Source organism: Schistocerca piceifrons, chromosome X (genome assembly GCF_021461385.2).
Source record: "Schistocerca piceifrons isolate TAMUIC-IGC-003096 chromosome X, iqSchPice1.1, whole genome shotgun sequence".
NCBI classification, from domain to species: Eukaryota; Metazoa; Arthropoda; class Insecta; order Orthoptera; family Acrididae; genus Schistocerca; species Schistocerca piceifrons.
In genome coordinates, this window is record NC_060149.1 from 743,306,634 (window position 1) to 743,330,839 (window position 24,206).

Genomic DNA, 24,206 nt, shown 5'->3' on the forward strand with positions numbered 1-24,206 from the left:
ACAGTGACTTCATTCGCACAAGGCATACAGGGCCAACTCAAGGACTTATGGTGTGAGTTGCTATTGGGTACAACCACAAATCACAGTTAGTGCATGTCCAGGGCACTATTACCATTGTGACCCCAGTCAATGACATCATACGACCCTTAGCCATACTCTATCTGCACAACACCCCAGACGCCATTTTTCAGCATGACAATGAACGACCACGTGTTGCTGCATGAACACGAGCCTTCTTCGTGTCACCGGATGTCAGACTTTTGCCCTGGCCCGCCATCTCACCAGACTTGTCGTCAATCGAAAATGCGTGGAATATGGTGAAACCACGGGTACAGCGCTGCGACCCAATGCCAACCACCATAGATGACTTTGGAACCAGGTGAATGCAACATGGGTGGTTATACCACAAGACCCCATTCGCACCTTATACCCGTCGATGTCATGTACATGTCCTGTGAATACGTACGTCCTATCTCTAGTTGTTCAAGGTGTTCTGTTTTTTCTGAACGTGAGTGTATTAGAAGTTCAAAACAGGGAGGGGGGTCTTCAGTTATTTAAGAGCTGTGTGAAAAGACTACAAAAAACACGATCTGTTTATCAGGCGCCTCATATTTGTTGCAACTTATAGAGAACCATTTTCTAATGAGAGCTGATTCAAAGTAGAGAATAAACACTGATCAGCCTTACGCATCTCAGCAGCTGTCAGAAATTACAATTTTTTATATATTATAACCTCTGTATCGTCAAACATTAGCTTTCTTGCAGTTTTTGGAACATGTAGTTAAAATATTAACTCATAGTTATCGTGACCAAAAAGTAAAATAAGAAAACCTCTCTTCTGACGTAATCTTGTGTAGCTACACATTAGACACTGCCACGCTATTACACTATTCAAGTATGCAAACACTAAGTGTTATCTCCACTTCAACAACGAGCAACAGACGTAAGTGAAGCTGAATCATTTCCAGAAGCCTGGTCAACACTGGCACGCTCGAAGTCACGAATAATGGTTTGCAAAGCAGGCTGTATGATATGCTGTTTAAAGCTTTTTCTCGCTATAATACGTTTTAGTGATGCTGTCGGCCGTTGCGTCTGTTGGTGCCACAGACACATCGCAATAGTTCGGCGCCTGTACGTTTGTTAAGACTCCTGACATTTCACGATGTTCGATACTTGTATCTCACTCTAGTGTTAAAATCGTGCCGCGATGTACGTTACTGCTGTCTATGATGGCAAACGGTAAAACATTCAAATTCCGAGGTATTACGGCTCGAGATTCGTTGTACATATCCATTTACGATTTCCGTCCTTCCAGTAAATTTCCTTGGATAAATTCACAAATTCCCTAACAGCTCCCTGTGTAAAGTCTAAATAAATGTTTGAATAACAGTTTCCAACTTAAGTACTAAGCATTCTAACATTTCTTACATTCATGACGATGAGACGTTCGTTTCTCATCGTATTGTGCACCAGTGCAGCCGGTCGCTGTGGCCGAGCGGTTCTAGGCGCTTCAGTCTGGATCTGCGCGACCGCTACGTCGCAGGTTCGAATCCTGCCTCGGGCACGAATGTGTCTGATGTCCTTATGTTTGTTAGGTTTAAGTAGTTCTAAATTCTAGGGGACTGATGACCTCAGATGTTAAGTCGCATAGTGCTCAGAGCCATTTGAACCGGTCATTTTGCGCCAGCGTAGCCATCCCGGCTCAGTTTCATAGAGACCGTAGATATTTGAAGAATAATGTGGATACTTTATCGGCTGTTTTTAAATCACCGTTTACACCAATTGGAAATGAGAAACGAACATCTCTTCAGATGTTACTTTGAAACGCCATATCGTTTTGGGACACTGTTATATGGTAGTAAGGAAATCATTCCAAGAACTGTGCATGAAAACTCTGAGCCCATATTACATGATGTTATGTTCTGAGCGTTGTATTGGTCTAGGAACCGCGCTAAATACAACTGGAGGATATCGGGAGGAACAACGCTCGTCGTCTCTGTTCTGGAAGCTAGTGTTACACCGAATTACTCCTGGATCGCTGCATCAGAAGAGTAGCCATCCTTGATTATTCGATGACAGAAGAACAATTTAGGAAGAATGTTTTACCCATAGTGTCAACTGGGACAACCAGTATTTGTTTGTGGATGCTGAGCCATGTAAAATAATGGCGCTCTTCCATAACTCATCCCGATGGAAGCTGCGCTACTGATGCAACAGGAGATGAAACGAATTGTGGCATGACGTCAGTGATGGTCATCTGGAAATTAAGAGTGAACCAGAAGAGCAACAAGTGTCTGAGTATCAGGCGGCTACTTACTCGAAAATCTCATTGAATACTGGTGTCAGGAACCAGAACCTAAGGTGGAAGGAAGAAAGGAAGATGATGGTTTATCTTTCGATCGACAACGAAGTCTCTACAGGCGGGGGACGGCTTTGGATTGGAGGAGGAAATCCGCCGTGCCTTTATCGTGGAGCCGTCCTGGAAATCACCTTAAATGATTGAAAGAACCCACGGAAAAATAAGTGCACAATCGCTGGGCGTGGATTTGAACCGCCCTCCTGCTGACTGCGACTTTAGAATCTTAGCCACTACTCCAACTCGCCCAGATAGCGTATTTTGAGAGTATACTTCAGGTATTTGTAGATGGAACACACTCAGTACAGCAGACTGTGAATTCTGTTGCCGTTTCCAGTACCTTAGGTGTTACTCAGCGCGCTCTCCTGGATATTAGTCAACACCAATGGATAGTGCAATTACTAGTCTCGTATCTCTTTGAGCACGCATGGGACATGATGAAACTGTGCTCCCAACATCCCTTCACCACTTGCGACTAGTGGTGGAAGAGATAAGGAATGTACTCCTCCACACGTCTTCCGACACCTCTAGGGTCGTGCAGGACTGCCACATTCAAATCAATGTGCCAGTGTGTGGACGACCGTTTGATTACAAACTATACAGTATACAACATGATTAATATTAGAAAAAAGGTATTTAGAGACCATTGCCGTAGTGCTTCACTGGCTTATTATGCCAAAGAATGGGTCACTAAGTTGTTTCCAAAACAAGTTGTCTTAGCTAAAATCCTTCTTAGAAACTCACTTAAAGAATTATCTGGACTTCAGTTTTTGTGGGGGTGCGTGAAAGCCCCATGTTTGGTACAACTCCCTGTGAAAGGATCCAGTTACTGGGTATTTTCCGCGAACTGACCCTGTATATTACACCAATAATTCACGTATGGAATACTATGTTACCCTTCGCCAAACCTTTACTGATGTGGTGTGTATGAAAATTAAACGGCGAAAATTAGTTTGTCCTAAAACTGAGGCAGGGTTACCATTTTTCCAGTTAAATGTGTACATTTCGCACGTCCTAGCGACATCTCTACGCAGTCAGGAGTGTCTGACATTCATGTATTTTTCCGTTACTTTATCACTTATTTCTTTCATGGTCACCTCAAAACAGAGCTAGACAGACAGCTTGTCAGAAAATTAGACAGCACAGAACTTCTTTGATAGCTGATATCATTAGTCGCCGACACTGCAGTTGCTTGTTGTTAAGAACTTTCAAGACGTTACTAACCTATGGCGACCGCATGACTACTGTAATTATTTTGATACCTTGAAAAGCTTTTTTCTTCTCTGGGTAACTCAACAATAGCAGTAACATGCCGGTAGCATTTATGATGTTATCAAACAGCGCATGACATGTCTTCTTTCCTCCCAATTTCCCTCTGTCATTTCCAGCATGACGTTTTCCACAGGTAGCTCAAAAATGGTTCACATGGCTCTAAGCACTATGGGACTTAACATCGGAGGTCATTAGTCCCCTAGACTTAGAACTACGTAAACCTAACTAACCTAAGGACAGCACACACATCCATGGCCGAGGCAGGATTCGAACCTGCGACCATAGCAGCAGCGCGGTTCCAGACTGAAACGCCTAGAAAAGCTCGGTCACAGTTACCGTTGGCCCCTGATGTGCTCAAGTCTCTCCACGTTTGATGTTGTGAAACTTATATCTCCTAATACTGATAATTAATTGATCTACAAATCTCGGGAATTCGCAGCATTCTCATTTAACGACATGTATAAGAACCGAATGTCATATTTTTGTTCTGTTCTGCTTCTTCACGGTACATTCCACGGAATTAACCACTTTATATTACTGATATTGTAATTAATTTTCTCTGTCATCATGCGGGTATATAAGCACCGACACGTACGCAAGGTATTAGTGGCACATTCGCGTCTTTCCGACGTGCGTCCGGGAAATGCGGAAACGTGAACTATGGCGACGTTATTACCAAATGCATCCAAACAGGACAAACGTGCTGTTATTCGTTTCTTGGCTGCCGAAAGACAAACACCGGTAGCCATCTGTCGGATGTGTATGGGGCAACAAGTCCGTCGAAAACACCGTTGTGGAAAGGTGCTCCAAATCCCACGCTAATCGCGATAACGCATGTCCTCATATCGCAAATACCGTAACGAGGCAGTTGCGCCAACTCAAGTTGGAGACACTCGAGCGCCCACCCTATAGTCCTGAACTCTCCTTATGCGATTATCATACCTCCGGTCCCTTAAGAAAAGTCTTGACGGAAGAGGATGTAGAGCAGCCAGTTGTGGACTTCCTCACATAGCAGGACACGGTGTTCTACCAAACGGGATCTTCAACCTGTTGCTACGGTTGGATGATTGCCTCAGTGTTCACAGCGATTTTGCCTGTTTGGCATACCGATTCTGGACTATACGGCCTTCGAAAGGAAACTTTTCGATCACCCCTAGCACTTCTCTCATTTGTTCTAAATCATGCCCCACTTCTGTATAAAATCCACGATATTATCGTTAAACACTTGATGCCGAGTGTTTGCCGTTGATATTTGTTTCGCATTCTTTATTCGCCACATCTAGATACCAACAGCTACATCAGTACCCCGCAATACACCTTAGGATGCATGGTGGAGGGTACCGCAGGTACTATTATCATTTTCCCTATTCTCTGTCCCATTTGTGAATGGCGCGTGGGAAGCACGGCTGTCGATGTACACTGATGAGCCAAACCACAGTCACCACCTGCTTAATAGCGTTTGGTTGATCTTTGAAACGCAATACTGCAGCGATTGTGGGTGATACGGACTTGAATAGTCCTTGGTAGACTTCCGGGTTTATGTGACACAAAAAAAGTTCAAATGTGTGTGAAATCTTATGGGACTTAACTGCTAAGGTCACAGTCCCTAAGCTTACACACTACTTAACCTAAATTATCCTAAGGACAGACACACAAACACACATACCCGAGGGAGGACTCGAACCTCCGCCGGGACCAGCCGCACAGTCCATGACTGCAGCGCCTAAGACCGCTCGGCTAATCCCGCGCGGCTATGTGACACCAGATGACTACCCACATGTCATGCTAATCCTGTATATTACGGACTTGTGGTTTGTGAGCGCGGAGCTGGCGCCCGTCAGCGACCCAGACCTGCTCCATCGAGTTAAACCAGGGCGAATTTGCTGGCCAAGACATCGACATATCCTTCTGAAAGCTCTCATCGTCTTCGTGGAACACCTCAGGCATACAGAGATGCAACAACTGAGTTGTTAGATGTCCCCCTGAGGGATTCCGTGCCAAATTCTATCCAAACTGCACATTATATCATCAAAATCGCGAGTTGGTTGGAAACTCCTGCCCATAATGCTCCAGACGTTCTCAGTTGGGGAGAGATACAGTGAGATTGCTGGCGAAGGTAGGGTTTGTTAAGCACGAAAATAAGCAATAGAAACTTTTGCATTGTGCGGAAGGGCATTATATTGTTGCGATGTAGGCCCAGGATGGTTTTCCATGAAGGGCAACAAAACGGGGCATAGAATATCGTCGACATACCACTGTGTTGTAAGGGTGGCCCGGATGACAACCAAAGGGCTCCTACTATGAAAAGAAATAGCACCCCAAACCTGGATGTTGGGCCATACGACGGACGACAGTCAGGTTGGTATTCCACTGCTGTCTGGAGAGTCTCCAGACATGTCTTCGCTGGTCGTCGGGCCTCCATTCGAAGCAGGACTCATCATTGAAGAATCCTGCTTCGAACTGAGCCCCAATGATTGGGCGAAGACTTGTCTGGATACGTCCCAGACAGCGGTGGAATACAAACCAGACCGTCGCCTTCCATACAGCCCAACATCCAGGACCGATGGTCTCGGGTGCCATTTCATTTCATAGCAATACCCGTTTGCTTGTTATCGACGACACCTTTACAGAACAGCGGTACGTCGACGATATTCTAAGCTCCGTTTTGTTGTCCTTCGTGGCGAGTCATCCTGGGCTTACATTCCAGCAAGATAACGCACGGCATGAGTCTCTACTGCTTGTATCTGTGCTTGTCAAACCCAACTTGGCCAGCTTGGGGGCCTCCAACCAGCTCGGGATTTTGACGATCTAACACGCTAATTGGACAGAATATGGTACAATATGCCTCAGGAGGACATCTAACAACTCTGTCAGTCAATGTATAAGAGCCATAGGTAGACCAACGCGTTAGTGACTTGCTCAGTTTGTGAAGCTCTCTCTCGTGAATAAATCATCCAATTTTTCTGAACTTGTAATCATTGGTTTGTACATTTACATCACACCTAGCGATTTAGGTCCCATTCAGATAATTCTGTCGCGTCTTTTCTTTCTTTAATTTGTGTTAGAGTATATTTTCCCTTTATCAAAGTCGTACGCTCTCGGAATTTCGACAGTAAACTTTCCCATGATTCACAATGCCTCTCTTGTAGCATCTGCCACTGGAGTTTGCCAAGCGTCACCATAACGCTCTCGCAGAAAAAAAAACAACATATCCAGTGACAAAAGCGCCGCTCTTAGGTGGATTTTCTCAGTCTCTTCCAGTAATCCAGCCTGTAAGTGTCGCAGACTGATGACCATGGTTCAAGAATCGGTCTTACAAGCATTTTGTAACCATGTGTTTCGTGGAAGAATTGCATTTCCTTATGATTCTTCCTGTCAATAACAGCCTGGCATCTACTTTTCACAAAACTAGTTTTATGTGTTCATTCCACTTAACGTCTCTCCAGACGGTTATTCCTATTTTACGGTTATTACTGTTTCCACTGATTTAATCACCATTTACGTAATCGAACAATAACGGGTCTCCTCATCTATTTATACGTAATGTATATTTATGCTCAGGGTCAGCTACTAATCCCAGCGCCAATCGTCGATCCTTTACAGTTCTCCCTGCATTCTGATACAGCCTTCTGGATCGATGATGAAGCATTTACGAGGTGTTAATTCTCATTTTATCATTCCTGCAGCGGATTTAAGATCCACCAAAAACAGCCCTGTTATATTCAAGGACTATTTCGACGTTTTCACTATCTTACCACCTGTTTTAACGTTCCACTTTCAAATTTATTGATTTTGTGTTTAATATGAACTTCCTGGGAAAGTAAACGTATTTACCTAAAAAAGACAAACTTGTCGCTTGTGTAAATGGTTTTTTGTTAAAAATTAAATATCAGTGAACATCCGATGTGCCACAAAAAGCGTTAAAGTGTTTTACTTTCCGAAACTTGTAAACTATACTCTGCCATTAGGTTCTGAAATCATCATTCATCTTGTGATCATTGACACAGAATTAATTCTGCTTAAATCAACAGAAAAGTGTTAATGTCGTTTGAGGTAGTAAACTAGAATAAATGTAAGAAAACTATGGGTGGTGAGACTTTAAGGACTGAGAAAATAGTAACAATTACAGCAATCACTAGACAAGTCATTAAAACATATCATAAAACAGTTGATAGATTGAATTTGTTTCGATGTGAATGAGGAGCAACATCTGGTATCTTCCATTTCCAATTTATCGAGTCATGCCAGAAACAATCTTGTTTTCATGTTTTGTTAATGTTAGGCTTCATTCTCATGTTAATGAGAAAAGAAATCTTTAGAAGTTTCTCAGACTGTCTGCCTCATCTACCCTTCTTTTAGTAATCAAGCATCCAGAAAATAGTTTACATTGTTTTAGGCTTTCAAAAAAAAATGGCTCTGAGCACTATGGGACTTAACATCTGAGGTCATCAGTCCCCTAGAACTTAGAACTACGTAAACCTAACTAACCTAAGGACATCAAACACATCCATACCCGAGGCAGGATTCGAACCTGCGACCGTAGTGGCCGCGCGGTTCCAGACTGTAGAGCCTAGAACCGCTCGACCGCACCGGCCGGCTTTTAGGCTTTCACACACATTTTATGTATAAGTTTAGAATGACTTTACATTATGACTGACACTGTATTTTAGTTATATGTATGAGTGTGCACACGTATAGGCAGGGCTGCATCGTGCATGCATGATTATCCTGCTCTGAAAGTGATCCTTCTTTCGCAATAGTAACAACATTTACTTATCTTTGTAACGAAATTCCACCTCGTATGAAAGATAATTAAATTATATTTCCTTCGCTCATTCATCTATGAACAAACGTTAGTGGATTAGTAATTTATTTTATCTCTCGAAAATTTTCGAAATACTTAATACTTTCATAAAAAATTTCCTAAAATTATGCGTAAAAAGACATCTATGGATAATATTTATTGTTTACGTATAAATTTCTTTCTTGTTGTAGGTTTCTGTCCCCCAGTCGTCTACAGCTGCTCCGGTGCGGGCGTCCGTCTGTATGCTGACAGCAGTAAAACAAAAACTTGCCAACCAATTATTTCAAATTATATTGACTATTATAAGGTTCTATTTAAAATGCCTTATTCATGTAACAAGTAAGTAGTTACTCTATTTTAATTTCATGAAGATCTAATAGTTTGTAAAACATTTTTCTTTGTTTAGTTCTAAATATTTTTAATGTCTATTTCGTTATTAGCTTTCATATCTACTCCCTCTACATTTCTTCATAGCGAGAGACTCCTAAATGATAATACCATCAGTTTTACACAATCAGTTCAAGATGTTACATGAGGTCTGAAAGAGCTGAATGTAGGCCTAAATATGCCGATACGCCGCCACAGCTCACTTTCATTTCCATTTCCTTCTGAACATAGCCTAATAGATTACAAAGCTGAGTTCTGCTTGTTTCTGATGAAGCACGAATTATTGTGACTTTCATTGGCCAAACATGTTTTAGTAAATCCGTGAAACCATCGGTGTTTCAATTTTAGAGTACGTCTAAAAAACAAATTTTTGACAATAACAAGGATGACTGGGGGATCGTTATTATTCCTTTCTGTTTTTCGCATTAACTATTAAGTTGCTTAGTTTATAGGAAATTCACCTGTTTTGTACGCATAGTCTGTTATTAACAATAGATGGCGGAATACCCTACCCGAACAGCTTAATGTTCTATAAACCGAACTACCAGTTAAGGTAATAAGCAAAAAAGCAATTCTAATAACAAATTGTTTGGGCCTAATGTCCTAAATATCACTGGTACTTTTAAACATTTATTGTTTTTAGGTATACAACAAAAATAAAGATCCATAGATGAGGAGAAAAAGGTTCTGACAATGGAAGTATTTGTGTTTTAGCGTAAACAGGTGGAACCCAGTCCCACAGTCTTGCTACACATGCGTTTGCTCCTACCTAATGTATGAGTTCAATATTTTAACTACAGCGCCACCTAGGTCGATCTGTCTGAAACATCACAAACCAGATGATTATTGTAGCCTATCAGGACTGAAACTGTTTTGTGTTGATAGATTCTTATTTAGAACGTTTTACGCTTTCTTTACATAAAGTTCTACAGAAAACTTTAACATTTACCTTATCGCTTTATTTTTTTGCTTATGTAATGAATGACGCTAAAAAATCTACCGTTCCTTTTCAAGAAAAAAGAGGTTTTCTGCCATACTGGCTTATCTGCAGATACAAATGTTTCGAGTGTGACTCGACACTTTTTAAACTTTGTGCACTGATACAGTATAAAACTACTTTTGATGTATTATTTTATTCATAGCTGTTATTTTGTCAGCAACTATAGTACGTATTTTAGAATAAAAGTCAGTCGTTAGTTGAACGGATATTTTTATTTCGCTTTATTAGTTTCAAAAGATTAATTGGTCATCTTCAGAAGCTTAGTATTGGTTTTGCAGATGCCAGTATCTTACTCACAGACGCACTAGGCTATGGCATGCCAAAAATTTACGTATTGTATGTGACTATTACAAACCAAGTTTGACGGATTAATAATCTATAGTACAGAATCACATTTATTTACACAATCAAGTAGCTGTGCTAGCAGCAAGAAATTTACAAATTGTATGCGACTATTATAAACCCAGACTGATAGACTGATAATTTAAAGTACAGAATCACATTTATGCATACGGTCAAGTAGCTGTGCTACCAATTCCTTGCTGCTGGCACAACAACTTGGCTAAGTCCTTAAATGTGATTCATTTACTGTAAGTTATCAATCTGTCAATCTGTGTTCACAACAACCAAGTACAATATGCACAGTTTTAGTCATGTGTACATCTACATTTATACTCCGCAAGCCACCCAACGGTGTGTGGCGGAGGGCACATGCTATTATGCTTCCTTGAAGAAGATAGTGACATCTGCTAAGCAAGTACTGAGTAAATTTTTATAATACATTTCTTACACTGTACTTTAATATATGGCCAAGGTCTAATGATTCATAACAGCCCTAATTTTGTAGGCTTCTGAAGATGACAGATTAATCTCTTGAAACTGGGAAAGTAAAAATATGTTTGCAACTGACGGCAGAATTTTGTTGTGGAATGTGTTTGATGTTATACGTTATCTTGTAAGACTGTATTATGATCAAAAGAGCATTGTATAGAGGGCACTTACTTGGAACAAGTGCTGTTTTTACGACACAGGATGGAGTTTGCTGTGTCGTCCAGTCTGATTTAGGTTTTGCTTCTTTTTTTCTAAACCATTTCAGGCAAATGCCGATCCTTCAGCTAGGTCTCGGTCGATCACTTGTCTCATCCTCGTTAACGTGCTTATATATTCTGTGTGCATGTACACGAGCAATCACATTATGAGAAGTAAAACTCTCCAACCCTTCAGCAGTAGAAGTAGTACTATCGGTTATGACAATAGCTATAATCAACCAATCGGTACCTTCAATAAAAGTAACATTGTTACTAATACTACAAGTAAATGCGCATCCTACAAATACGAGTAAACAAGGACGATCAAAGATGGAGGTAGAGGCAACTCCTTATGAGCTATTTATTTTCATTATATTATCATGACAAATGCTATATCCTTGTGAAAAGATCTCCGGATAATGAAATAAATATAAGGGGATTATTCTCATACATATTACCCAATATCGACACCGCGATGAAATGGGTACGTGTTACTTTTCCTCCAATATAAAATTAATTGTTGGTAAGGCGAGTACCAGGTTGAGATTCATTGGGAGAGTCCTTAGAAAATGTAGTCCATCAACAAAGGAGGTGGCTTACAAAACAGTCGTTCGACCTATACTTGACTATTGCTCATCAGTGTGGGATCCGTACCAGATCGGGTTGACGGAGGAGATGGAGAAGATCCAAAGAAGAGCGGCGCGTTTCGTCACAGGGTTATTTGGCAAGCGTGATAGCGTTACGGAGATGTTTAGCAAACTCAAGTGGCAAACTCTGCAAGAGAGGCGCTCAGCATCGCGGTGTAGCTTGCTGTCCATGTTTCGAGAGGGTGCGTTTCTGGATGAGGTATCGAATATATTGCGTCCCCCTACTTATACCTCCCGAGGAGATCACGAATGTAAAATTAGAGAGATTCGAGCGCGCACGGAGGCTTTCCGGCAGTCGTTCTTCCCGCGAACCATACGCGACTGGAACAGAAAAGGGAGTGGCACGTAAAGTGCCCTCCGCCACACACCGTTGGGTGGCTTGCGGAGTATAAATGTAGATGTAGATGTAGATTCCTTTGCAGATCCTCGGTGGATCGCAATATTCTGTCTGAGCTCACAGAGAAAACAAACAGTGATACAAGATTTCATGAAACGTCTGTCGGAGGAGACGGATTCGCTCGCAATGTCGGAAGGTTAATAATTTTCGAGAGATAAGAAACGTCGTGGATGTCACGATCGGAATGAAGCGAGCCCGCATTATTACTTCCCAGCACGCTGGCGGGTTTTCACGGGCCGGATGCGGCGGGAAAGTCAATTTGCGAGGGTCTGATTGCTGGCAGCCGGAAGGAGAAGAACCCCGGGTGCGTACAAGTCAGTCACACCCCGAGCCGGGTGTCATCAGGCGACGTGCGGCGTCGGCGCCGGGGCCGCGTCCAGCCTGGGGTGGGGGGTGCGGGGTGTGGAGGGGGCCGCCGCCTGCTATAAAGCTATAGGCGCGCCGGGAGGGTTCACAGATTTCACGTGACTCAGCCATGGCTACCAGCGCAGCTCTGCTCCTCGCGTCCGCGGCCGTCCTCTTGGGTGAGTTCCCAGTTCATTGACTCTGCGACCTACACTCCGGAACGGCTGAACCTTTCCCGCCTTGACCCACAACGGCCGCCATCCGTCCAACAGCTACTCGCACTCTTCTTACAGACCAGTGCTTTTGTGTTCTGACGCGTATTCGAAAATAATAAATTAGTGTAGATACAATGCAGAACTTCCACTTCTCGAGAGGACTAGTCAAACTCAGTTTGACACTCTTAATACCCGACTTCAAACGTTCACAATGCAGTAAATGCTCATTTTTTTTCTAGCCGTCACTTTATTTTTTGGTTGATATCGTCAGAGCACCGAACATACGTCTCGCACAGTTCGAGCTCGATATTACATTCGAGATTCCTGTTATTTAATTATTTTACGATTATTACTATTCTTCGTAAATGAATTTATCACTTAGCATCACGCTAAAATTAATTTCCCCTACGGATCCTCTTCTTCTATGGGACTTGTTCATGTCTCCGATGGCCTGGTTTCTTAATCATTCTTTCAACGTAAATCTATTTATTTTTAAAAAACAATCTTCTTTCAGTTTGAAACTCTTGCAACTTTTGCAAACTGCTCCTAAATGTGTGAACTTATAAATAACATTTGTTAGACTATGCTAGACATTCTCCAACGTCCTTAAAAAAACGATGTAATGGCCTCATATTTCAGGGATAGTTCAATTAATCATTTAGGATAACTCTAAAATTTATTTCCCTTTCCTTCCATGGATCTGCTTCGTCTCTAGGCCATCATGTGTTGGGCTGCTGTCTTTGTTATTCTGTCGATGATAATAATTTAAAAAAATTCTTCTCTCAGATTGAAACTCTTCCAGATTTCGCTCTGTGATCCTAAAGTATTTACTTATAAGTAATTTTAATTGTCAGACCTTCCTAGATTTTCCTCGACTTCCTTAAAACAGAGGGTAGCTGAATTTCTGCTTGGTTGATCTATTTTCATTCGTCCTGCACAGGTGTCGCAGAAATGTCAGCCTCTTTATTAAATAGCCTATGTATATATAAGAATACACAGCCTACACTTGCAGGTATATTCTTATATAAACAATACCAGTTGCTGTCGCTGCATAAAAATGTTAAAAATTAAGAAAATAGCCTATGCTTATTTAGCGATGTACTGAAACATCTTCTAAATTAGTTTATATTTTGCTATAATTTCCAGTCGTACAGATTTATGGTATTAAATAGACCGGGATGCAAGTATTATTATTTCTGCCATGAGATTTTACAAAAGCCTGTTACATATTCCTCGTTTATTTGTAACAAATACCAGTTTCGTGGACCAATATATGAGCCCCGATGAATGAAACACAGCGGCCAGCATTTACGATGCTTATATTGTCGGGTACAAGAAACACAGGTACAAAAGGCGGGCTTGAAATCGCATAAATACAACTATTTCTAAGACGCAAAATTTTCGTATAGACTTTACGACATAAAAATCCGTCAGACACCGAGAACTTTGAGCAAGATTTCGAAGATCTTCTTTCTTAAAAGTGCGATTTATAATTCGAGATTCTTTATATGAATTTTGCTGTCTACTCTTTTCTTTTAAAAAAGAACTTTTATGAATTAAGTCATGGCTTGCTTTGAGAATAGTCATGATCCACCTACTTTAGACCCCACTGAAGGCAGGAAAGCATACCAATACTGTATTACTTGTTACACACTGGAAGTATACACTGATGAAGTCACTACTTTCAGTTTTCGGCTCTCGTATGACTCTGATCAAAAATAAAATAGTCTGCAATACACGTGCAGAGACTTTGCTTTCGTGAAGTATTATTGTTGTAGGAAGCCACAACGAAATATAGGAGTAGATACATTCGTTGACGATCTGGATTGTTGCCATACTGTACAACTGCCATTATACTAAAGAATATCTACCGCTTTAAATATTTTATCGTCATTTGTGGATCAGTTCCAGAACATGACATTTTAGCTTTAATATTCTTAGCTTGCCACCTGATTGTTAACTGTTATGAGATGGAAAAGAGTTCCGAACCGTGGATAAAATGTGTTATATAAGTGATTCAACCCTGCCTTTTCAGAGAACTTGACGAAACGTGTTTAGAATAATAATGATAATAATAATAATAATAATAATAATAATAATAATAATAATAAAAGAGGACAGTGAAAGATTCGATGTCACTACAGAGAATACATTTTATCAAAATTAAACTAAAATCAGGCTTCGACATCATACTGCCAGCCAGGAATATTTTCGAATTACAAATTTATTAGTTACATAATTCACACGGGAACACAAATAAGCGATAATAGTAGGCCTACAGGACAGCGTGTATTGCGGGCCGTCAGCGGTCTAAATCTGCAACGTATAGGTCCAGATGGTAGATATGATTTGGCAGCATTACAATACGCGTTCCCCTGTGGCGCTGACACCACATCTAGATAGGCCAGCTGCGGCCGCCACTTTCGCTGAACTGGGCGGCGCTCCACATACGCAGCTGGTTTGTCCAGTCACGTCCCACTTCAATAAATGTCAACATATTCGGCACGGCAGACCACTTCTCGTACTTCCTATTCCGGGTATTTATTAATAATTACTTGGCATATGCCCAATGCTATCTTGGTGCCTCAGTAGATTAGATCTTTCCTTGACACTTTATCACTACGGGTATAACTAGAAATGATAATTTCGCTTCTGATCTGAGCAATAAGCAACTCTTAATCTAACTCATCAGTTCTATGACAGAGAAACAACTGTGTCGCTGGAGAAAGAAGTGATGACCGATGATTTCACCCTTCTGCTTTTAATACCTGTGAAAACATTCCTTATCTAGTTTCCTTTAGGCAGTTCTTTTAGAAAAATTACGATTTTCGATGTTCAAGGGTATTTAGATGTTGCAGCCTACCTTTATAATAGTTAAGAAACTCACCTCTTCCCATCATACATTCATAAAAAGTCGAATTTTACTTGGTGACAGAAAGTACATATAACTTGCAGCGCTGTTCTACATTAATGTTTAACGCAACGATGTAGACATGGTGCTCGAACAGTCGCTGTTTCGTATTTGCTACAGATTATGTCTTGCCAGCAAGTTACTTAACTGAATTCGACATCGAATGAATGGTTGACATTGTAGTGCGTTATAGAGGCGAAAACACATTCTCCAGTTGCTTTAAAATTTGAGTTGTTTTGAAAATCAATATTATGCAAACACTATTTATTTCTTTTTGTTGATCCGGGCATGTTTGGACACCTATGTGTCACGTTCTTTAGGTCAAATTTTATTTATGAAAATTACATTGCTAGTGACACTGCATTATTATGGATGGGTCTTTGTGCTGTTTTTAGTCGTTTTCGAGAGCATGTCATATTTTCTGTCCTGCTATTGGGTACACTGTTTCCACACTGGCATCCATAAAATTTTGCTCACCACTTTACTTCACACGTATTTTCCACAACACGTGACGGAACATAATTTGAGCAGACTCTTCTGTTTCCATTGCATTCTTCATATTTGGAGACAGAAGTGACTGTTCAAATCCATAGTATGAAGACAGAAGTGTCCTCTCAAATCAGGTTCAGTCAGCTTTTGTAGAAAATACGTGTGAAGTAAAGTGGTGGGCGAAATTCTATTAATAAGTGTGAAACCAGTGTACTCAATAGCAGCAGGAAGATATCCACCAGACACACAAAACAGGACGGAAAATATGACATGCTGTCAAAAACGACCAAAATGAGCAAAAAGGCCCAGCTACAATAACGCAGTTTCCATTGTAATGTAATTTTCAGAAATGAAATTTGACGCACAGAAGATGGCACGTAGGTGTCGAAACATGACTGGGTGAATAAAAAGAAATAAATAACGTTTGCGTAAGTCATAATTTGAAAACAACCCAAATTTTAAATTGCAAACACGGAAAAACATCAAGAGGAACTTCACATCTTAGCAAGTTATTTTAAACTCTGAAACACAAACAAAATATTTCACTGAATTGGATACCGTGTAACACTTACTTTAACGCTCCCGTGAGAACACAAGATTTTTTTACATGTTAGAAAATAAATTAACTCATGTCAAGTCAACATTTTCAAGATACAATGCTTTACATCTACCACTACCTGCAGAAGAACTGCAGCTACTGTGACATTAAAGTAAATAAATGTTCAAATGTCCACCGAAATCATTTCAGCAAAAGACATTCAAGATGATCACTAGTAGACAATCTCAAATATTTAATTCGTACACGGGAGATGCATGATCGATCCAACCCCCCCCCCCTCCACTATCCCCTCCTCCCCTCCCCCTTCCCCCGGCCGTAAGGGCTTAGATTTACCGTTGTTTCCACAAATAAATTTAAATGAAAACTGTGGTGCCTCATTTGAAAATGTAACGGTGGGTTTTCTGACCTATCCTTGTCTAGTACTACCTCGCCCTCATCTTTAATTACCTCGTCGTCCACGGGAAGTTTAACCCTCAAATTGTTTCCGCAGTATTCGAAAAATGTTACCGTCGCCAAGAAAACAAATTTTGCCACAGTCACGTTGTTAACTGACCGTACAACGTCAAAGTCGGTGCTTCTGTGTTCCGGTAGAGTGACCTATCATAGGAGGAGGTGAGTCAGTGCACACACCTTTACGGAGTCAAGAGTCAGGGCCGCTAGCTAGGCCTCTCACGACTGTATCGCGTGAGACAATCATAAGCTGCTTGCTAGCTTAACAAGAAGAAAGAGCACCTAAGTTCCGTATGGCATGTCCTTGTCCCGGAAGCCTGAAAACAATTCTAGACGTTTCTTCAACGAATATCGTGTAGAATGCGTAAAGTGTTCGGAAATCTGCCGCCGAGCTTTAGTCGTGTGGCATAATACTCAACGTTAAACCAAAAATACTTTGTTAAAATACCGTACCATCTATCCCGTGCGAGAACCCTCTGGTGCTGTGAGTTACGAACACTGCATGTTGGGAACCCATAGCGAAGACAGATTATACTGAAAATAATACAGTATATCTCGTTTTAAAAAGTACGTAGGGACTTCAGGAAGTAAGTTATACAAGTCGTCCCACGCCAAGGTCGTAGTGCACCAATGGTGGATATTGTCAGAAGAGAGTATATATTCCGGGTTTATGGCATCTGCCCCACAATGTGCAAGTAAAGTGGCGCAGCAATTGTAAACGTACTTCAAAGTTGAAATACACAGGACAATATGATTCTTGTAGACAAAACGTCTAGACCGCACACAGGTTCATAGCGAAATTTTAGCGGTGTATGGACCAAATATCATGTCGCGTGCAGCCGTAGCGAAACAGTGCTAACAATTTGACCAAAGGCTGGCGATGCTGACCGGGAAATCCAGATTTTGCACGGTACGATTTCCATCTTTTCAGCAAGCTTAAAAAACATCTGGAGGAAAAAGATTTTCAGACGATGAGGACGCTCACACAGTGGCTTTCAAATGGCTCTGTAACCAAGGAACAGATTTCAGAACACCGTGTATATACACTCCACTACGAATATGACGTCCCAATGTTAAACACCGGATAATTACAAAAAATTCGATAAATATAGACGTAAGTATCGGCGCAAATGGATAGAAATAAGAGGGAGAGAGCACACACGACCGAAGACTCTGACTCGGAACTTTGTTCAAAAGCATCAGCGGTTCTATCACAAACGATTTACGCACAGAGCTTCTTGAAATCATGTGAAAGAAGTGATCTTTTCAAACGCCACCGGAAGTGTCATGGTAGGATAAAATAAAATTTTTGAATTCAGCTGAATGGCGTCATTTTCTTCAGTTTGGACCATAATCTGCAACTGGTTATACTGTGCCTTTGGCGGTCACTGGGGAGTCTGTTCCATGAATTGGCTGAGTCTCTGCGGCATCCACTTCTACACACATACCATTGAATCCCGCAATTATATGCCGTATTGTCGTTATTTACCATAAAAATGGTTCAAATGGCTCTGAGCACTATCGGACTTAACTTCTGAGGTCATCAGTCCCCCAGAACTTAGAACTACTTAAACTTAACTAACCTAAGGACACCACACACATCCATGCCCGAGGCAGGATTCGAACCTGCGACCGTAGCGGTCGGGCGGTTCAGACTGTAGCACCTAGAACCGCTCGGCCACCCTGGCCGGCCCATTTACCATATTTTCAGATTTTACATCTACATCTATATTTCACAAAACACCTTATCGTGTGTGATGGAGAATACTTCTTACACAACTGTCGCCTGTCCACCTCTGAGCGAAGTAGCGCAGTGGTTAACACACTGGACTCGCATTCGGGAGGACGACTGTTCAAACCCGCGTCCAGCCATTCTGATTTAGGTTTTCCATGATTTCAATAAATCGCTTAAGGCAAATGCCGGGATGGTTCCTTCGGAAAGGCACGGCCGATTTTCTTCCCTATCCTTCCCCAATCCGAGCTTGTGCTTCATATCTAATGACCTCGTTGTCGATGCACGTTAAACACTCCTTTGTCATCTCTCCCCTTTCCTGTTACAGCCTTGAACGGTGTGCTGGAGGAACGACTCTAATTTTATTGTCTTGGTCCTTTCGCGAAATATATGTAGGGGGAGCAATATGTCGGTTGACTCTTGTAGGAACGCACGCTTTCGGAATTTAAGCACACCGTAATGCTCAACGTCTCTCCTCTGACGTCTGTCACTGGACTTGATTGAGCATCTATGTCACGCTTTCGCGTTTATTAAATAGATCTGCTTAGAAATATGTTACAGTTCTTTGGATCTTCTCTATTTACTCTATATGTACTACGGGCCCCCAATTGACGAGCGAGGTGGCGCAGTGGTTAGCACACTGGACTCGCATTCGGGAGGACGACGGTTCAATCCCGTCTCCGGCCATCCTGATTTAGGTTTTCCGTGATTTCCCTAAATCGTTTCAGGCAAATGCCGGGATGGTTCCTTTGAAAGGGCACGGCCGATTTCCTTCCCAATCCTTCCCTAACCCGAGCTTGCGCTCAGTCTCTAATGACCTCGTTGTCGACGGGACGTTAAACACTAACCACCACCACCACCACCACAATTGGCGAGAAATATTCAATTGTCAGTCGAACGAGGGTTTTGTAAGTTACATACCTAAACACATGAGAATTCTTCCTACGCATTTCAGTCTGGCATCTGCCTTTCCTATTTTTTGGGGTCAACTTAGTTCAAAACTCTCCGAACGTATACGACCAGACAAATGAGGAATGTGACTGCTTCCAGTGATTATTCGGTAATTTTGTAATCAAACAGTAATGGACCTTTCCGTGTATTAATGCGCAATACGTTATTGTTCATGCTGTGAGTTACCTGGAAATTAGTGAACCGAGGTCGATCATCCGCAGGTCTTCTCAACAATTTTCAGCGTTGCTATTTCTCTACGCAACAGCATCGTCCGCGAACAGCTCAAATGTTCAAATGTGTGTGAAATCTTACGGGACTTAACTGCTAAGGTCATCAGTCCCTAAGCTTACACACTATTTAACCTAAATTATCCTAAGGAGAAACACACACACCCACGCCCGAGGGAGGACTCGAACCTCCGTCGGGACCAGCCGCACAGTCCATGACTGCAGCGCCTGAGACCGCTCGGCTAATCCCGCGCGGCCCGCGAACAGCCTCATGGATATATCTACGTTATCTACTGTATCAGTTATATGTACATTGTGCACGTTATTGTCTAAATTTTCTCGTTTGATGTGCGCCTGAACCTAATTTTACACCTAAAGACACCAACCACATGTTCTTTTCTATTGGCTGGGAACTCTTCAATCCAATCGTTAAGACTGATCTGATATTCCGTATTTTGTTGTATGTTTGTTCATCAGGTGATAGTATAGAAGTATATCGAAAGCCTTCTGGATGTCAAGGAACGCAGCACCATTAACCTGGCTGCTTGCGTCTGTTGCCTTGTAGGTATCGTAGACGAACGGAGCGAGCTGGGATTTACAAGATCGTTGTTTGAGGAGTTCGTGTTGATTCCTATCGAGGAGAGTTTCGGTCTTCTGGTAGGTCATAAAGCTGGAGCATTAAACGTGGTCTATAGCGGATTGACGCCAGCAGTACATGCCTATTGTACAACAGCAGGACACATCGCACTGCCTCAAGCTCGTTAACACATTTAGGCAAGGCACTGAGTGAAAAGTAGCAAGTAATAGATAATATAATGAGAGAAGCACCCTGAGTTTTCTCAGAGATTGACGCCTTTGTAAAAAACATTCCGATCCACTAACGACTCACTGAGCTGATAATGTCCAGTCCAGTTGTAGGTCTTATCTGTGGTGGGGTTAGGACGGAGGTACGTTTGGCATCTCAGGCGGGTTATTCAGAACTGCTTGCCAAACGCGTTCACTCTGCATAACTATCAGTCTCTTGTCACCAGATCAAGCAGATCTCAGCTACTCACGAATGACAAACAAACCTTCTCGCACGAGGAAGCCGATTCCCGAGTCGAACGTTTTCTCATATTTACAATTGGTTGTTTAGAGTTAAGAGGATATGGAAAATTAGCCCTGGAACATGAAAGATAATTTATCAAGTGAGGCGACGTAGTGCTAAAGGCACTGAACTCGCAGTAAAGAGGAACAGGGCTCAAATCCCCATTCGGCATTCCAAATTCAGATTTTTTTGTCGTTTCTGTAAATCACTTAAGAAGAATGGCTAGATAGTTCCTTTTAAAATGTCACGGCTGATTTCCTAGATTTATTGCAGATTCTTCTACAATCCAAGCTCGTGTTTCGTTTATAGTGACCTTACCATCGATTGCACCCTGCCCTACAGGGTATTGAAAAACCACGTCTTCATAGACAAACAACAATATTACCCTGAATACCTCACACTTCTCATCTACGCATAATACGTTGCTACACCCAATCATAAGCTGTGATATTCTCTGTAAACCGCCATTAACTGGACAGACATAGACCGTGACGGACACTCGGAGGACCACGGTGAGATAGATGTATGATTTTGGCACCACACAAATCTGAAAAGTTTCGCTTCTGATTGTAAGACAAGGATTCATTCTCACGTATCACGCTTAGCTGTACAGCCAGTACAAAATACGAGTCACTGTTTAGTACAAACAAGAGATGCGCAGCGAAACGTCACCTTGGAGGAGAGAGCGACAAGCAAGAGACGGAGAAAGAGAGAGGTCTGTTGCAGGCTAACGGATCCTTGTGCACTCCTGCGGAACGGTTCAAATTAGCGCAGTCAGTGATGCGAATTTAGAGCATCGTGTTCTGGCAGCGTAAAGACAGGTAGAAAGAGAGAGACGATAGGAGATAAAATTGGTAATTCTAGAATACACACCACTTCTGCTGTTCCACCATGAAATAAGTCCACATTTTAATTCTCCCTAAACGTGGTTTCCTTAATCGATTAAGGTCGATTGCTTGGATGATTTCTTTGAAAAGCACGCGTCCGATTTCTTTGCCTATCCCTCCCCACCTGAACCTAGGCCCCATCTCTAAGAAACTTCACGACGACGAGAGATTACACCTCAATATTCCTTCGTATGATTAGTGTCGCTATGAGCTCACGTGAAATGAGTTAACTTCAGTGATCTTGGCTGTACATTCGTCATTGGTACACACGGATACGAAAATTGGATGCTTTGTGTAGATTTTTTTAGTGACATCTATCACGCATGGGGCCTATAAGGGAGCGGTATGGGATGTATTTGATGAGTCTGACACACTCCTGCCTTGTAGATGCCAATATATGTCTTCAGAGATTCTTCTTCATGGTACGTTGGGCTTTTGAAAACTAAATTTGGACAGAGGGAAAATTTCTCCTTCTAACAAACAGACGGAGTTGACGTGAAATTGAAGCGTTCTCTCGAACAACGACTGAAATGAAACCCAAATCAGTCAGTAATTCTTACATATTACTCTATCATGTCATATATTTTGAAACAAAAATATTTCGTTTATATTTGACGGAAACTTAGCCCATGTACTGAAGACTAAAATGAATAAAAAAACTATTTAAACTGTTCGATGCTATGTATCTCGATCTCAGTATATTTCAGATAAGTCGTTTTCCCAGAGAATGCCTCGACTGTATTTCCGTTATATGGGTACATATTGCCCAGTTGTGTAGTTGGAGTGTGCAGTTGGTCTTCAAACAAATTTCCTTTACACAGCTTTTTAAAATAGTTGTATGAGTATGTTTCGTTGAAACGTGTAAAATAGGTCAATTTAGCGTTAGTACATTCTTTGTTATGCGCGATTTATCGTTAACGAAAATTCATCTAAAGTTGGCCAAGATTTAAAGCTAATCTGCTCCTTTGTTATAAATAGTAAAGAATTAGATGTATGCCGTAGATCAATTGGTAAATACTGATGCATTAAATACATGAGACCACAACCATATCAAAAGAATGTGTACGGTTTACAAGAGAAATTAACTATGAGAAATCAAGATGGGTGCCACGTGTACTCCCATTTCATGCTGACTGAAAGAAGATGCAGAACCAAATATCTCGTCAGTATCAGGCCTGGGTAAAAAGAATAGAAGTAATTTTGTGCGCCTTTAAGTTACGTTGAATGAAACTTGCTTCCATCAGTCTACACTAGAAACCAAGCAACATTCAAAGCAATGATTGAAACCGGTGGCATTGTATAGAAAGGCTATCATAATGTCATTATCGAAACTCTTATATGGAACGGAGAAAAGAAGAAATGAAGAATTAAGAGGGCTGTACAAACACCGTAACATCGACGAAGTGCTCAAGAGGAGAAGGTTTAATTGGGCAGGCCATATAGCAAGAATGCAGAGAATAGACTACATAGAATGGCATTCAGCAGAACAATAGATGGAACGAGAGGAAGAGGGAGACCCAGAATCAGATAGCGGGATAACATTCGGGAGGACACAGCTAGGATGAACAGCAGCAGCAACTGGACAAACAGTGCATTGGACAGGCAGAAGTGGAAGAGGCTCATAGAGCAGGCGTATGGTCGATAAGGCCCTTGCCACATGTAAAGTAAAAAAAAGTAAAGGTTCGAGCAACACGCGAGTGTTACGAAGGTTCTTCCCGATACAAAATTTCTGTTCCTGAAGGGAAAACGACATCGTTTTCACGACACAAAGTACAGAAAATTTAGAGAATGTGAATTTTAAACTTACTGCAGAACGACTCTACTGCCGCCAACGTACTTTTCGCGTAAGGACCGGAAACACAAGAGAAATCAGGGCTCGTACTGAGGCGTATAGACAACCTTTTTTCCTCGTCCCATTGGAGAGGAAATGATTAGTAGTGCTGAAAAGTACCTTCTGCCATGCACCATGCAGTGGCTTTCCGAGTATGTAGGTAGATGCAGAAATCCCAGTCCGGGTACCCCCATTTTGGTTTCGTTTGGTTTCCGAAAACCGTTTAAAGCAAAAGCTGGGGTAGTTTTTTCGAAAAGCAAAAGCCTCATGTTCTTCTATAACGTTGTCCGCTCCTAACTTGTACTCCGTCTATAGGTGTCTCTATTGACAGGGCGTTAAACCCTTACACCCCTTCCTTCATTGTAAAATACCTTGGACTGATTCCTCGGCACAGGCCCGTCTCTTGTGAGAGACTCTACGAGTAACCAAGTTCCCCCTTAATATTTGCATTACATATGCCTGCGACTGATCTCTGTCGTTCGCAAAATCTCGTAGATGGCCCCACTTGGAGAGACCAGTCTATTCATCTGTACTATACGCATTTATGTTCATCGGGCGTGACCTACTTGACCGAGCACGGTTGCGTTTCGGTCGCACAGTGGATTCGCATTCGGGACATTGGTGGTTTATA

The 24,206-nt window shown here is 41.7% G+C and overlaps 1 protein-coding gene across 1 annotated transcript in view; it reads left to right on the forward strand.

Moving 5' to 3' along the window:
• Window positions 1-12,314: 12,314 nt before the first annotated feature.
• The window catches only part of LOC124721739 (protein obstructor-E-like), a 43,836-nt gene continuing 31,944 nt past the window's right edge, over window positions 12,315-24,206 (forward strand). Inside the window, exon 1 of the mRNA XM_047246841.1 lies at window positions 12,315-12,415. Within this exon, the coding sequence (XP_047102797.1) occupies window positions 12,367-12,415 (49 nt within the window). The 5' untranslated portion in view covers window positions 12,315-12,366. The remainder of the gene's footprint in view (window positions 12,416-24,206) is intronic.